Here is a 14,987-nt window from a genome sequence, read left to right as displayed (position 1 = left end):
ATCACTGTTTACAGATCACACTGAGATTCTATAACTGTTTACAGATCACACTGAGATTCTATCGCTGTGTTTACAGATCACACTGAGATTCTATCACTGTTTACAGATCACACTGAGATTCTATCACTGTTTACAGATCACACTGAGATTCTATCGCTGTGTTTACAGATCACACTGAGATTCTATCACTGTTTACAGATCACACTGAGATTCTATCGCTGTGTTTACAGATCACACTGAGATTCTATCACTGTTTACAGATCACACTGAGATTCTATAACTGTTTACAGATCACACTGAGATTCTATAACTGTTTACAGATCACACTGAGATTCTATCGCTGTGTTTACAGATCACACTGAGATTCTATCACTGTTTACAGATCACACTGAAATTCCATCACTGTTTACAGATCACACTGAGATTCTATAACTGTTTACAGATCACACCGAGATTCTATCACTGTGTTTACAGATCACACTGAGATTCTATCACTGTTTACAGATCACACTGAGATTCTATCACTGTTTACAGATCACACTGAGATTCTATCACTGTTTACAGATCACACCGAGATTCTATCACTGTGTTTACAGATCACACTGAGATTCTATCACTGTTTACAGATCACACTGAGATTCTATCACTGTTTACAGATCACACTGAGATTCTATAACTGTTTACAGATCACACTGAGATTCTATCGCTGTGTTTACAGATCACACTGAGATTCTATCACTGTTTACAGATCACACTGAAATTCCATCACTGTTTACAGATCACACTGAGATTCTATAACTGTTTACAGATCACACCGAGATTCTATCACTGTGTTTACAGATCACACTGAGATTCTATCACTGTTTACAGATCACACTGAGATTCTATCGCTGTGTTTACAGATCACACTGAGATTCTATCACTGTGTACAGATCACACTGAGATTCTATCGCTGTGTTTACAGATCACACTGAGATTCTATCGCTGTGTTTACAGATCACACTGAGATTCTATCACTGTTTACAGATCACACTGAAATTCCATCACTGTTTACAGATCACACTGAGATTCTATAACTGTTTACAGATCACACCGAGATTCTATCACTGTGTTTACAGATCACACTGAGATTCTATCACTGTTTACAGATCACACTGAGATTCTATCGCTGTGTTTACAGATCACACTGAGATTCTATCGCTGTGTTTACAGATCACACTGAGATTCTATCACTGTTTACAGATCACACTGAAATTCCATCACTGTTTACAGATCACACTGAGATTCTATAACTGTTTACAGATCACACCGAGATTCTATCACTGTGTTTACAGATCACACTGAGATTCTATCACTGTTTACAGATCACACTGAGATTCTATCGCTGTGTTTACAGATCACACCGAGATTCTATCACTGTGTTTACAGATCACACTGAGATTCTATCACTGTTTACAGATCACACTGAGATTCTATCGCTGTGTTTACAGATCACACTGAGATTCTATCACTGTGTACAGATCACACTGAGATTCTATCGCTGTGTTTACAGATCACACTGAGATTCTATCGCTGTGTTTACAGATCACACTGAGATTCTATCACTGTTTACAGATCACACTGAAATTCCATCACTGTTTACAGATCACACTGAGATTCTATAACTGTTTACAGATCACACCGAGATTCTATCACTGTGTTTACAGATCACACTGAGATTCTATCACTGTTTACAGATCACACTGAGATTCTATCGCTGTGTTTACAGATCACACTGAGATTCTATCGCTGTGTTTACAGATCACACTGAGATTCTATCACTGTTTACAGATCACACTGAAATTCCATCACTGTTTACAGATCACACTGAGATTCTATAACTGTTTACAGATCACACCGAGATTCTATCACTGTGTTTACAGATCACACTGAGATTCTATCACTGTTTACAGATCACACTGAGATTCTATCGCTGTGTTTACAGATCACACTGAGATTCTATCACTGTTTACAGATCACACTGAAATTCCATCACTGTTTACAGATCACACTGAGATTCTATAACTGTTTACAGATCACACCGAGATTCTATCACTGTGTTTACAGATCACACTGAGATTCTATCACTGTTTACAGATCACACTGAGATTCTATCGCTGTGTTTACAGATCACACTGAGATTCTATCACTGTGTACAGATCACACTGAGATTCTATCACTGTTTACAGATCACACTGAGATTCTATCACTGTTTACAGATCACACTGAGATTCTATAACTGTTTACAGATCACACTGAGATTCTATCACTGTTTACAGATCACACTGAGATTCTATAACTGTGTTTACAGATCACACTGAGATTCTATCACTGTTTACAGATCACACTGAGATTCTATCGCTGTGTTTACAGATCACACTGAGATTCTATAACTGTTTACAGATCACACTGAGATTCTATAACTGTGTTTACAGATCACACTGAGATTCTATCACTGTTTACAGATCACACTGAGATTCTATCACTGTGTTTACAGATCACACTGAGATTCTATCACTGTTTACAGATCACACTGAGATTCTATAACTGTGTTTACAGATCACACTGAGATTCTATCACTGTTTACAGATCACACTGAGATTCTATCACTGTGTTTACAGATCACACTGAGATTCTATCACTGTTTACAGATCACACTGAGATTCTATCGCTGTGTTTACAGATCACACTGAGATTCTATCACTGTGTACAGATCACACTGAGATTCTATCAGTGTTTACAGATCACACTGAGATTCTATAACTGTTTACAGATCACACCGAGATTCTATCACTGTGTTTACAGATCACACTGAGATTCTATCACTGTTTACAGATCACACTGAGATTCTATAACTGTTTACAGATCACACTGAGATTCTATCACTGTTTACAGATCACACTGAGATTCTATCACTGTTTACAGATCACACTGAGATTCTATCGCTGTGTTTACAGATCACACTGAGATTCTATCACTGTTTACAGATCACACTGAGATTCTATAACTGTTTACTGATCACACTGAGATTCTATCACTGTTTACAGATCACACTGAGATTCTATAACTGTTTACTGATCACACTGAGATTCTATCACTGTTTACAGATCACACTGAGATTCTATAACTGTTTACTGATCACACTGAGATTCTATCACTGTGTTTACAGATCACACTGAGATTCTATAACTGTTTACAGATCACACTGAGATTCTATAACTGTTTACAGATCACACTGAGATTCTATAACTGTTTACAGATCACACTGAGATTCTATAACTGTTTACAGATCACACTGAGATTCTATCACTGTTTACAGATCACACTGAGATTCTATCACTGTTTACAGATCACACTGAGATTCTATCACTGTTTACAGATCACACTGAGATTCTATAACTGTTTACTGATCACACTGAGATTCTATCACTGTGTTTACAGATCACACTGAGATTCTATCACTGTGTTTACAGATCACACTGAGATTCTATCACTGTTTACAGATCACACTGAGATTCTATAACTGTTTACAGATCACACTGAGATTCTATCACTGTGTTTACAGATCACACTGAGATTCTATCACTGTGTTTACAGATCACACTGAGATTCTATCACTGTGTTTACAGATCACACTGTGATTCTATCACTGTGTTTACAGATCACACTGTGATTCTATCACTGTTTACTGATCACACTGAGATTCTATCACTGTTTACAGATCACACTGAGATTCTATCACTGTTTACAGATCACACTGAGATTCTATCACTGTGTTGACAGATCACACTGTGATTCTATCGCTGTGTTTACAGATCATGCCGCCTTCCTAAGCCCAGGTGGGTCAATATTTCTCCAGAGTTTGTGTGAGGTGCTGGTCGGGGAGGAGAGACACTGGGAACTACTGCGGATCATGACTCGGGTGAACTGCCTAGTTGCCTGGAACTTTGAGTCCAGAGGAGAGAACGGGGGAAAGAAACAGATGCCTTGTTTCATCAGCAAGCTGCAAGAAGAGGTCTTTCCGTTTACCGACAGAGTCTCGCGGGTTCAGCTAACACCAGCGCTCTTCACAGCCTGAGAATCCACAATCTCCACCACGTTCCCACCTGCTGAGTCCTGATTGTTCCAATTTTCTCATTCAAGCACAACTAGCATTTATATGGCAGGTCTGGCAGACCTGCTGAGTGATTCCAGCATTTCTTGTTTTTATTTCTGATTTCCAGTGTCCGCAGTATTTTGCTTTTATTTTAGCATTTATATAGCACCTTTTAATGTTGTCAAACATTGCAAAGCAATTCCAGGAACAGAAATCAAACCAAATCTGACACTGAGCCACATGAGGAGCTATTCAGGCAAATGACCAACAGCTTGTCCAAAGAGATTTATTTGAAGGATTTCTTTAAAGACAGCTGAGGGACCGAGGAACTGAAGCTGCAGCTGCCAATGTGGAGTGATTAAAAGCAGGGATACACAAGAGGCCCGAATTAGAGGGGTGCTGATATCTGGGAGGGTTGTGGGGCTGGAGGAGGTTGCAGAGATGGGGAGGGGTGAGAACATGGAGGGATTTGAAAACACAGGATTTTCAAATTGAGGCAATGCTAGTGTAGTTCAGAGGGCACAGAGGTGATGACTAATCTTTCCTGTAGCTTATTTTTTCTGTGCACAGTCAGCTTGTTGCACTGCACGGTCCCTTCAAGATTGACACCCTAGCATGCATGCATCTTGAAGGGAACATGGATCATGGGTTAATGGGACTTGCTGCAAGTTGGATTTGGGCAGCAGAGTTTTCATGATCTCATGTTTACAGAGCGTGGGTCGTTCAACACTAAGGGTGAGGTATTGCGACTGAGAGGAAACTCCCTTAGTGTCACAGCCTGGGCATGAGGGAATAAAAAGGAGATGGAGTCTGGTGGGAAGGAGAGAACGTATCGCTGTTGTTAAACAAGCCTGCCTTTTCCATGGAATTAATTTGGAGGCGCTGCAGGCCGACTTGCCTCTGCTGTAATCCAACAGTCACCTCTTTCCTTGCAGAGGTTTCTCCACTGATAACAGTCCCTGCATTCGCCCATGTCCCAGACCATTCCCCAAAAGCCAAACTTCCATTTTCCTCGGCTTCCTGGAGTAATTCCTGGCATTTCTGAAGCAACTCTCAGTATCTCAGGATGTCCAAAAGTGCCTTACAGCCAATCAAGTGGAATTACTGTTAGCATGGAGGAAACTTAGCAGCCAATTTGTGCACAGCAAAATCCCACAAGCAACAATGAGAGAATGACCAGAGAATGTACTTTTGTGCTGAGGGATAAATATCGGCCAGAACACCAGAGAGAAGTCCCTTGCTGTTCCTCAAAATGGTGTTGCAGGATTCTTAATGTTAACCTGAGATGGCAGACAGGGACCTCATCTCATGTGAAAGATGGCACCTCCGACAGTGCAGCGCTCCCTCAGTACTGATTCTCTGACGGTGCGGCACTCCCTCAGTGCTCACCCTCCGACACTGCAGCGCTCACCCTCCGACACTGCAGCGCTCCCTCAGTAGTGACCCTCCGACAGTGCAGCACACCCACAGTACTCACCCTCCGACAGTGCAGCCCTCCCTCAGTACTGACCCTCCGACAGTGCAACCCTCCCTCAGTACTGACCCTCCGACAGTGCAGCGCTCCCTCAGTACTCACCCTCTGACAGTGCGGCACTCCCTCAGTACTCACCCTCCGACAGTGCGGCACTCCCTCAGTACTCACCCTCCGACAGTGCAACGCTCCCACAGTACTGACCCTCCAACAGTGTGGCACTCCCTCAGTACTCACCCTCCGACAATGCGGCGCTCCCTCAGTACTCACCCTCCGACAGTGCTGCGCTCCCTCAGTACTGACCCTCCGACAGTGCAGCGCTCCCTCAGTACTGACCCTCCGACAGTGCGACGCTCCCTCCGTACTGACCCTCCGACAGTGCAGCACTCCCTCAGTACTCACCCTCTGACAGTGCAGCACTCCCTCAGTACTCGCCCTCCGACAATGCTGCGCTCCCTCAGTGCTGACCCTCCGACAGTGCAGCACTCACTCCCTCAGTACTGAACCTCCGACAGTGCAGCACTCCCTCAGTACTGACCCTCCGACAGTGTTGCCCTCCCTCAGTACTGACCCTCCGACAGTGCAGCACTCCCTCAGTACTGACCCTCCGACAGTGCAGCCCTCCCTCAGTACTGACCCTCCGACAGTGCGGCGCCCCCTCAGTACTGACCCTCCGACAGTGCAGCGCTCCCTCAGTACTGACCCTCCGACAGTGCAGCCCTCCCTCAGTACTGACCCTCCGACAGTGCAGCACTCCCTCAGTACTGACCCTCCGACAGTGCAGCACTCCCTCAGTACTGACCCTCCGACAGTGCAGCGCTCCCTCAGTACTGACCCTCCGACAGTGCAACCCTCCCTCAGTACTGACCCTCCGACAGTGCAGAACTCCCTCAGCAATGACCCTCCGACAGTGCAGCGCTCCCTCAGTACTGACCCTCCGACAGTGCAGCACTCCCTCAGTACTCACCCTCCGACAGTGCAGCACTCCCTCAGTACTCGCCCTCCGACAATGCTGCGCTCCCTCAGTGCTGACCCTCCGACAGTGCAGCACTCCCTTAGTACTCACCCTCCGACAGTGCAGCGCTGCCTCAGTACTGACCCTCCGACAGTGCAGCACTCCCTCAGTACTGACCCTCCGACAGTGCAGCGCTCCCTCAGTACTGACCCTCCGACAGTGCAGCACTCCCTCAGTACTGACCCTCCGACAGTGTTGCCCTCCCTCAGTACTGACCCTCCAACAGTGCAGCACTCCCTCAGTACTGACCCTCCGACAGTGCAGCACTCCCTCAGTACTCACCCTCCGACAGTGTAGCACTCCCTCAGTAGTCACCCTCCGACAGTGCAGCACTCCCTCAGTGCTGACCCTCCGACAGTGCAGCGCTTCCTCAGTACTTACCCTCCGACAGTGCGGCGCCCCCTCATTACTGACCCTCCGACAGAGCAGCACTCCCTCAGTACTGACCCTGCGACAGTGCTGCGCTCCCTCCGTACTGACCCTCCGACAGTGCGGCGCCCCCTCAGTACTGACCCTCTGACAGTGCGGCGCTCCCTCAGTACTGATTCTCTGACAGTGCAGCGTTCCCTCAGTACTGACCCTCCGACAGTGCAGCACTCCCTCAGTACTGACCCTGCGACAGTGCTGCGCTCCCTCAGTACTGACCCTCCGACAGTGCAGCGCTCCCTCAGTACTGACCCTCCGACAGTGCAGCCCTCCCTCAGTGCTGACCCTCCGACAGTGCAGCACTCCCTCAGTACTGACCCTCCGACAGTGCAGCCCCCCTCAGTACTGACCCTCCGACAGTGCAGCACTCTCTCAGTACTGACCCTCCGACAGTGCAGCGCTTCCTCGGTGCTGACCCTCCGACAGTGCAGCACTCCCTCAGTACTGACCCTCCGACAGTGCAGCGCTCCCTCAGTACTGACCCTCCGACAGTGCAGCCCTCCCTCAGTACTGACCCTCCGACAGTGCAGCACTCCCTCAGTACTGACCCTGCGACAGTGCAGCGCTCCCTCAGTACTGACCCTCCGACAGTGTAGCCCTCCCTCAGTACTGACCCTCCGACAGTGCAGCACTCCCTCAGTACTGACCCTCCGACAGTGCAGCGCTTCCTCGGTGCTGACCCTCCGACAGTGCAGCACTCCCTCGGTACTGACCCTCCGACAGGACTAAACTCCCTCAGTAGTGACCTTCCGACAGTGCAGCACTCCCTCAGTGCTGACCCTCCGGCAGTGCAGCTCTCCCTCAGTACTGACCCTCCGACAGTGCAGCACTCCCTCAGTACTGACCCTCCGACAGTGCAGCGCTTCCTCGGTGCTGACCTTCCGACAGTGCAGCGCTCCCTCAGTACTGACCTTCCGACAGTGCAGCACTCTCTCAGTACTGACCCTCCGACAGGACTAAGCTCCCTCAGTACTGACCCTCCGACAGTGCGTCGCTCCCTCATTACTGACCCTCAGACAGTGCAGCACTCCCTCAGTACTGACCCTGCGACAGTGCAGCGCTCCCTCAGTACTGACCCTCCGACAGTGTAGCCCTCCCTCAGTGCTGACCCTCCGACAGTGCAGCCCTCCCTCAGTACTGACCCTCCGACAGTGCGGCGCCCCCTCAGTACTGACCCTCCGACAGTGCGGCGCTCCCTCAGTACTGACCCTGCGACAGTGCAGCACTCCCTCAGTACTGACCCTGCGACAGTGCAGCGCTCCCTCAGTACTGACCCTCCGACAGTGCAGCGCTCCCTCAGTACTGACCCTCCGACAGTGCAGCCCCCCTCAGTACTGACCCTCCGACAGTGCAGCACTCTCTCAGTACTGACCCTCCGACAGTGCAGCGCTTCCTCGGTGCTGACCCTCCGACAGTGCAGCACTCCCTCAGTACTGACCCTCCGACAGTGCAGCGCTCCCTCAGTACTGACCCTCCGACAGTGCAGCCCTCCCTCAGTACTGACCCTCCGACAGTGCAGCACTCCCTCAGTGCTGACCCTGCGACAGTGCAGCGCTCCCTCAGTACTGACCCTCCGACAGTGTAGCCCTCCCTCAGTACTGACCCTCCGACAGTGCAGCGCTCCCTCAGTACTGACCCTCCGACAGTGCAGCACTCTCTCAGTACTGACCCTCCGACAGTGCAGCACTCCCTCGGTACTGACCCTCCGACAGGACTAAGCTCCCTCAGGACTGACCCTCCGACAGTGCGTCGCTCCCTCATTACTGACCCTCAGACAGTGCAGCACTCCCTCAGTACTGACCCTCCGACAGTGCGTCGCTCCCTCATTACTGACCCTCAGACAGTGCAGCACTCCCTCGGTACTGCCCCTCCGACAGGACTGCGCTCCCTCAGTTCTGACCCTGACAGCGTGGTACACCCTCAGCACTGCTATTGGGAGTGTCAGCCTAGATTTTGTGCTCTATTCACTGGTGTGAGGTTTGAAGCTGCAACCTTCTGAATCTGACACAAGATTTCTACCCACTGAGCTATGGCCACCAGCCAGTGGAAGGGCGTCTGTGCCAGATACTGACGAGGCCTCAGTGAGCTTAACCAATGGGAAACCTGCCACTCCGCTACCCCTGAGCAAGAGCAGCAAGTGGGCGGGTTACAAGATGGATAGTTTCATCTTCAGAAGCTGAACTAAGCCAATGGTATTGAAACCTTTGCTGTTTTACTTGTGAGAGCAAAGTGCAGAGGGTGAAAAAGATGTCTGTAATGTATATTATATTAGATTCTGGACTGGCTGTTCTCGTAGGGAATTCGATCAATGGCACGCTTTCTTGCAGGTTTTACTGAGACAACAGGGCTGAGGAATCTGAGAAAGAGTCTTTGATCTGGAGGCTTTCGAATTGGTGGATAAGGGCCTGAATTCTCTGACTGGACCGTGTGTACATGTGCTTATGTTGTTTCCTCATACCAGTAGTTTTCTTCCTGCATGATATTTAGTTGCAAATAAAAACTTCTTTTAGTCTGCCCAAACCTGGTTCAGTTAATGACCTTCTCCCTTGTCTGTTCACTCCCAGTTTTGCTGTTTCTGTTTCAGATTTCCAGCAGCCACAGTATTGGTTGTTTTTTTTATTTCACTGCCACTTTTCTTCCAGTAATACCCACCTTGAAGAAGTTTTGCTGTTCTCTCAGACAAGATGTCTGTTTCTTTTGCCTTGTTCATGTCAATTGTTTTATATTTCCCTTCTCATGTTTGATCAGGTCGCTGCTAAAACTGGCTTTCACAGGCACATCTCCTTCCTTAGCAACCGTCTCCAGCTCCAACTTGGTCCACCTTTCAGAGTTCTGATCAAAGATCACAGACCTGAAACATTGAAGCTGTTTGGTTTTGCACAGATGCTACCTGACCTGCTGAGTATTTGCAACATTTTCTATTTTGTATATTCGGAATTTCTAATCGATTTTCTTGAACTGACAATTCCACCCGATTCCCAGTCTCCTCAGGACAGCTTTAAAATGGTCTGATGTTGGGAAGCAGCAACAGGAGAAGTAAAGAGGCATGGGACCAACAGGCAAGAGTCAAAACAGTCACTGAGTTTAATTCTCTGAACAATGATTACATTGCGGAGCTTCAGGGGAGCAGAGACTCCACACTCAGCAGCACTCTGTTACACCAATTTACAGACATTTCAAACCTAAATACAAAGAGAGAGAGAGACTGAGTGTGACCTGAGTATACGGTGTCCTGTCTGGGGTCACTTGGAGCTGGAGGGCCTGGTCTGCATGCTTGTTGCATTGTTCACTGTTATTAACAAGGCCTCCGTGATAGTAAAGAGGAGGCCCCAAACCTCCCCGGGGAGACGCCCCATCTCCTCCAGGTTCTGGCTTCCTGTGAGGGCAGCAGGAAATTCCCTCCAAATTGATGGATCAGTGAACAGATGGGGACAGAACCCGTTCACCTCGAGGACCAACAGGGCGGAGGAACAGGAGCAACCAATCCAAAGCCACCGTCTCTCTCACTGGAACTGCAATCTACATGGGATAGTCCCACAATCACCAGCCCCCCCAATTCACCCCTCCCACTCACCTCCACCAACCGTTGTCACCCTCAGTCACCCCCAACTCAACCCTCTCATATACCCCCACTCATCCACGACTCATTCTCCCCCCGTTCACCCCTCCAGCACATTTCAGCTGAGGTCCAGATGAACAGACAATTACAAATCCAATCAATATTCTTGCTGTCACCCCCACTTCCCCCACACCCAGGAAACACAATAGTAACAGGGAAATGACATGATTCACGGGATTGGGGCCTCAGATTCTTGATGAAGCTCTTTGTTGATGTGTTAAAGCCAGACATCAGGTGAGGTTAAGGAGAGGCTCTCTCAGTTTCCAGGGGAGGGCTGAGAGGGGGTGTCCAAGGTGTTAGTGCAGGGGCTTCAGCAGTGCTCAGAGACTCTTCACATCTAGAAAAACAAGGCAGGAAAAACAAGTTCAACTTGACCCTTGAGGTCGGGCGAGGGGAAAGTTGGGGGGGTGAGGGGGAGGAGGGGGGTGAAGGAGTGGGGGGGGAGGGGAAGGGGGTGAAGGTGTGGGGGAGGAGGGGGGTGAAGGAGTGGGGGGGGAGGGGAAGGGTGGTGAAGGAGTAGGGGGAGTGGGGTGAAGGAGTGGGGGGGGAGGCGGTGAGAGGAGTTGGGGGGGGAGGAGGAAAGGAGTGGGGGGGAGGGGGTGAGAGGAGTTGGGGGGGGAGGAGGAGAGGAGTTGGGGGGGGAGGAGGAGAGGAGTTGGGGGGGAGGAGGAGAGGAGTTGGGGGGGGAGGAGGAGAGGAGTTGGGGGGGGAGGAGGAGAGGAGTTGGGGGGGGAGGAGGAGAGGAGTGGGGGGGGAGGAGGAGAGGAGTGGGGGGGGAGGAGGAGAGGAGTTGGGGGGGGAGGAGGAGAGGAGTGGGGGGGGAGGAGAGGAGTGGGGGGGGGAGGAGGAGAGGAGTGGGGGGGGGGGAGGAGGAGAGGAGTGGGGGGGGGAGGAGGAGAGGAGTGGGGGGGGGAGGAGGAGAGGAGTGGGGGGGGAGGAGGAGAGGAGTGGGGGGGGAGGAGGAGAGGAGTGGGGGGGGGGAGGAGGAGAGGAGTGGGGGGGGGGGGAGGAGGAGAGGAGTGGGGGGGGGAGGAGGAGAGGAGTGGGGGGGGGGAGGAGGAGAGGAGTGGGGGGGGGAGGAGGAGAGGAGTGGGGGGGGAGGAGGAGAGGAGTGGGGGGGGGAGGAGGAGAGGAGTGGGGGGGGGGAGGAGGAGAGGAGTGGGGGGGGGAGGAGGAGAGGAGTGGGGGGGGGAGGAGGAGTGGGGGGGGGAAGGAGGAGAGGAGTGGGGGGGGAAGGAGGAGAGGAGTGGGGGGGGGAGGAGGAGAGGAGTGGAGGGGGGGAGGAGGAGAGGAGTGGGGGGGGGGAGGAGGAGAGGAGTGGGGGGGGGGAGGAGGAGAGGAGTAGGGGGGGGGAGGAGGAGAGGAGTGGGGGGGGGAGGAGGAGAGGAGTGGGGGGGGGAGGAGGAGTGGGGGGGGAAGGAGGAGAGGGGGGGGGGAGGAGGAGAGGAGTGGGGGGGGAGGAGAGGGGGGGGGAGGAGGAGAGGAGTGGGGGGGAGGAGTGGGGGGGGAGAGGAGGGGATAGTAGTGGGGGGGGGGAGGGGGATAGTCGTGGGGGGGGGAGGGGGAAAGTTGGGGGGGTGAAGGAGTGGGGGGAGGGGGAGGGGGAGGGTACCTTCTGATCCAACCGCTGATATTCTGTTGATTTTGGTCGTCGATTGGCTTTTGACCTTCGACCCTCAATAACAACAGCAATAATCTGTAACAGAAAAACAGAAATAAATAACCCTCCCGACATGGGGATATACATGCCCCCCTCTGACCCCGGGGATATACACCCCCCCCTCCGACCTCTGACCCCTGGGGATAAACACGCCACCCTCCCCCCTGGAGGGGGGGGGCTGAGGTGGAGGAGGTCAGGCGTGTGATGGTTTCTCCAATATAAATCCCCCTCCAACCTCTCACCTTGCGTTTATTGTGATAGGCGATGTATAAGACCGCAACAATGACCGCAGTGGTCACCAGATAGGCAAAGAAATGGCTGCTCTCTGGCTCGTCACTGGGAACTGAATCAGCGTGACTGTCCATCCCAGCTGCAGCCTTCACTGATCCTCCGGCAACTGTTAAACCGTCATCACCCTCCTCGACATCCCCATGAGGTGTCTCCTCATCCCCCTCAGCACCGTCCTCCGTGCCAGCACTCGCATCGTCCTTGGCCTTTTGGCTCTGCTCATCTGCAGGGTTCTTGTCATTCCCGCTCTCCTCCTTCTTCCCATTCAGTGGCCCATTGCCTTGATTTGCACCATCTTTAGAACTTTGACCTCCATTCTCAACATCATGGATTTCACTACTGCCAGCCCCAGTTTTGCCCTCACCGACTGCAGTATTGCCATCGCTGCTGGCTGTATTCTTGCCCTCACCGACTATGCTCTTGTCCTCACTGCCGGTCTTGCCCTCGCCGCCGGTCTTGCCCTCGTCACTGGGCACGGTCTTGCCCTCGCCGCCGGTCTTGCCCTCGCCACTGGGCACGGTCTTGCCCTCGCCGCCGGTCTTGCCCTCGTCACTGGGCACAGTCTTGCCCTCACCGCCGGTCTTGCCCTCGTCACTGGGCACAGTCTTGCCCTCGCCGCCGGTCTTGCCCTCGTCACTGGGCATAGTCTTGCTACTGTCGCTGCCAGGTTTGACCTTTTCATCTGCGATTTCCTGAACTATGTGATTTTCATTTTTGGATGCAGCAGGCGAGGGGGGGTTGATGTTTGAAAGTTGCTTTCCGGACTCGGAAATTGTGATGTTGATCTGATTGTCACAAATTCCTGAGGAGCAAAGAAACAAAACCTTAAAAATTAGCAACAGCAGCGGCTCCGCACCGACCCCCAGGGCCTGAGATAGGGGTGGGAATGAGGAGGGGGCAAGAAGCTTTGGGTGGCGGGAGGGAGGAGGAGAGTGAGGGAGGTGGAGGGTGAAGGCGGGGGTTGAGGAGGTTGACTGAGATGGGGGGAGGTGGAGAGTGAAAGGGTTAAATGAGGTTCAGGGAGGTGGAGGGTGAGGGGTTGAGGAGGTGGAGGGTGAGGGCGGGGTGAGGGATTTGAGGAGGTGCAGGGTTAGGGGGGGTGAGGGGTTGAGGAGGAGGAGGGTGAGGGCGGGGTGAGGAGGTGGAGGGTGAGGGCGGGGTGAGGAGGTGGAGGGTGAGGGCGGGGTGAGGAGGTGGAGGGTGAGGGCGGGGTGAGGGGGTTGAGGGGTTGAAGAGGTGGGGGGTGAGGGGGTTGAGGAGGTGGAGGGTGAGGTGAGGAGGGTGAGGGAGTTGAGGAGGTGGAGGGTGAGGGAGTTGAGGGGGTGGAGGGTGAGGGGGTGGGGGGTGGAGGGTGAGGTGAGGAGGGTGAGGGAGTTGAGGAGGTGGAGGGTGAGGGGGTGGAGGGTGAGGGAGTTGAGGAGGTGGAGGGTGAGGGGGTGGAGGGTGAGGAGGTGGAGGGTGAGGGCGGGGTGAGGGGATGGAGGGTGAGGAGGTGGAGGGTGAGGGCGGGGTGAGGAGGTGGAGGGTGAGGGGGTGGAGGGTGAGGGAGTTGAGGAGGTGGAGGGTGAGGGGGTGGAGGGTGAGGAGGTGGAGGGTGAGGGCGGGGTGAGGGGATGGAGGGTGAGGAGGTGGAGGGTGAGGGCGGGGTGAGGAGGTGGAGGGTGAGGGCGGGTTCATGTCCCGGAGGCGGAGATTTGGGACATTTCCGGGTTCGGGGCCACGGGACAGAAAGGACTGAACCCGGAAATGTCCCGAGGAGATGGTCAGTGGTCAGTGTCCGGTCTCCGGTCTCCGGCCTCCGGCCTCACCCATCGACAGCACCAGGAGCAGCGGCAGCCACCACGGCCTCATCCTGTCCGGAAGTGCGCAAAAACCCGGAGCGGAATCCGCAAAAACCCGGAGCGGAATCCGCAAAAACCCGGAGCGGAATCCGCAAAAACCCGGAGCGGAATCCGCAAAAACCCGGAGCGGAATCCGCAAAAACCCGGAGCGGAATCCGCAAAAACCCGGAGCGGAGTCCGCAAAAACCCGGAGCGGAGTCCGCAAAAACCCGCCAGGCTGGAGTCAGTGACGCCGCTCGGCCCATCGCGCCAGTGTCGGCTCTCCCAAGCCATTGCCCAAGGATTGATCTCTGAGAATTTCTTTTCAACTAATCTAGGGACCGCAGGCTCAGAATGAGGTTTTGGCCATTTCAGCACTGAGAGGAGAAGAAATTTCTTCACTCGGTTGGTTGTAAATCTTTGGAATTCTCCAGCCCAGAGAGCCCTGGATGCTCAATCACTGAGTCGCTCAGGATTTCCCAGCTTGAGGGGCAGCTGGAGTCACTACGGAACGTCAGGAAACAGTAGAGTTTCCTGTATCATACGTTCCAGG

At 52.3% G+C, this 14,987-nt stretch overlaps 2 protein-coding genes across 2 annotated transcripts in view; one reads left to right on the top strand and one right to left on the bottom strand.

Moving 5' to 3' along the window:
• LOC137357167 (caspase-7-like) overlaps positions 1-4,117 on the top strand; it is a 162,424-nt gene extending 158,307 nt beyond the window's left edge. The window contains exon 4 of the mRNA XM_068023266.1: positions 3,855-4,117. Coding sequence (XP_067879367.1) covers positions 3,855-4,117 — 263 coding nt within the window. The remainder of the gene's footprint in view (positions 1-3,854) is intronic.
• A 5,990-nt stretch (positions 4,118-10,107) lies between these two features.
• Positions 10,108-14,505, bottom strand: LOC137357274 (trans-Golgi network integral membrane protein 2-like). The gene is made up of 4 exons (XM_068023496.1): positions 14,423-14,505; positions 12,569-13,416; positions 12,279-12,362; positions 10,108-11,003 (listed from the first exon to the last, which is right to left on the bottom strand). Exons 1-4 carry the CDS (start codon positions 14,463-14,465, stop codon positions 10,998-11,000), a joined length of 981 nt encoding a protein of 326 aa, XP_067879597.1. The 5' UTR covers positions 14,466-14,505; the 3' UTR covers positions 10,108-10,997.
• Between the last annotated feature and the right edge of the window lie 482 nt (positions 14,506-14,987).

The sequence above is a fragment of the Heterodontus francisci genome, chromosome 47, assembly GCF_036365525.1.
Source record: "Heterodontus francisci isolate sHetFra1 chromosome 47, sHetFra1.hap1, whole genome shotgun sequence".
NCBI lineage: Eukaryota > Metazoa > Chordata > Chondrichthyes > Heterodontiformes > Heterodontidae > Heterodontus > Heterodontus francisci.
Note: the sequence above shows the minus strand (reverse complement) of the source record. Positions and strands in the feature narration are given on the sequence as shown.

What these genes read in the sequence shown, in the direction of transcription:
- LOC137357274 (XM_068023496.1), bottom strand. Translation starts at nt 14,465, where the DNA reads ATGAGGCCGTGGTGGCTGCCGCTGCTCCTGGTGCTGTCGATGG. An exon ending in GCTCCTGGTGCTGTCGATGG is followed by an intron (nt 13,417 to 14,422) that starts GTGAGGCCGGAG and finishes TTTGCTCCTCAG; the next exon opens with GAATTTGTGACAATCAGATC. An exon ending in CCTATCACAATAAACGCAAG is followed by an intron (nt 12,363 to 12,568) that starts GTGAGAGGTTGG and finishes TTTCTGTTACAG; the next exon opens with ATTATTGCTGTTGTTATTGA.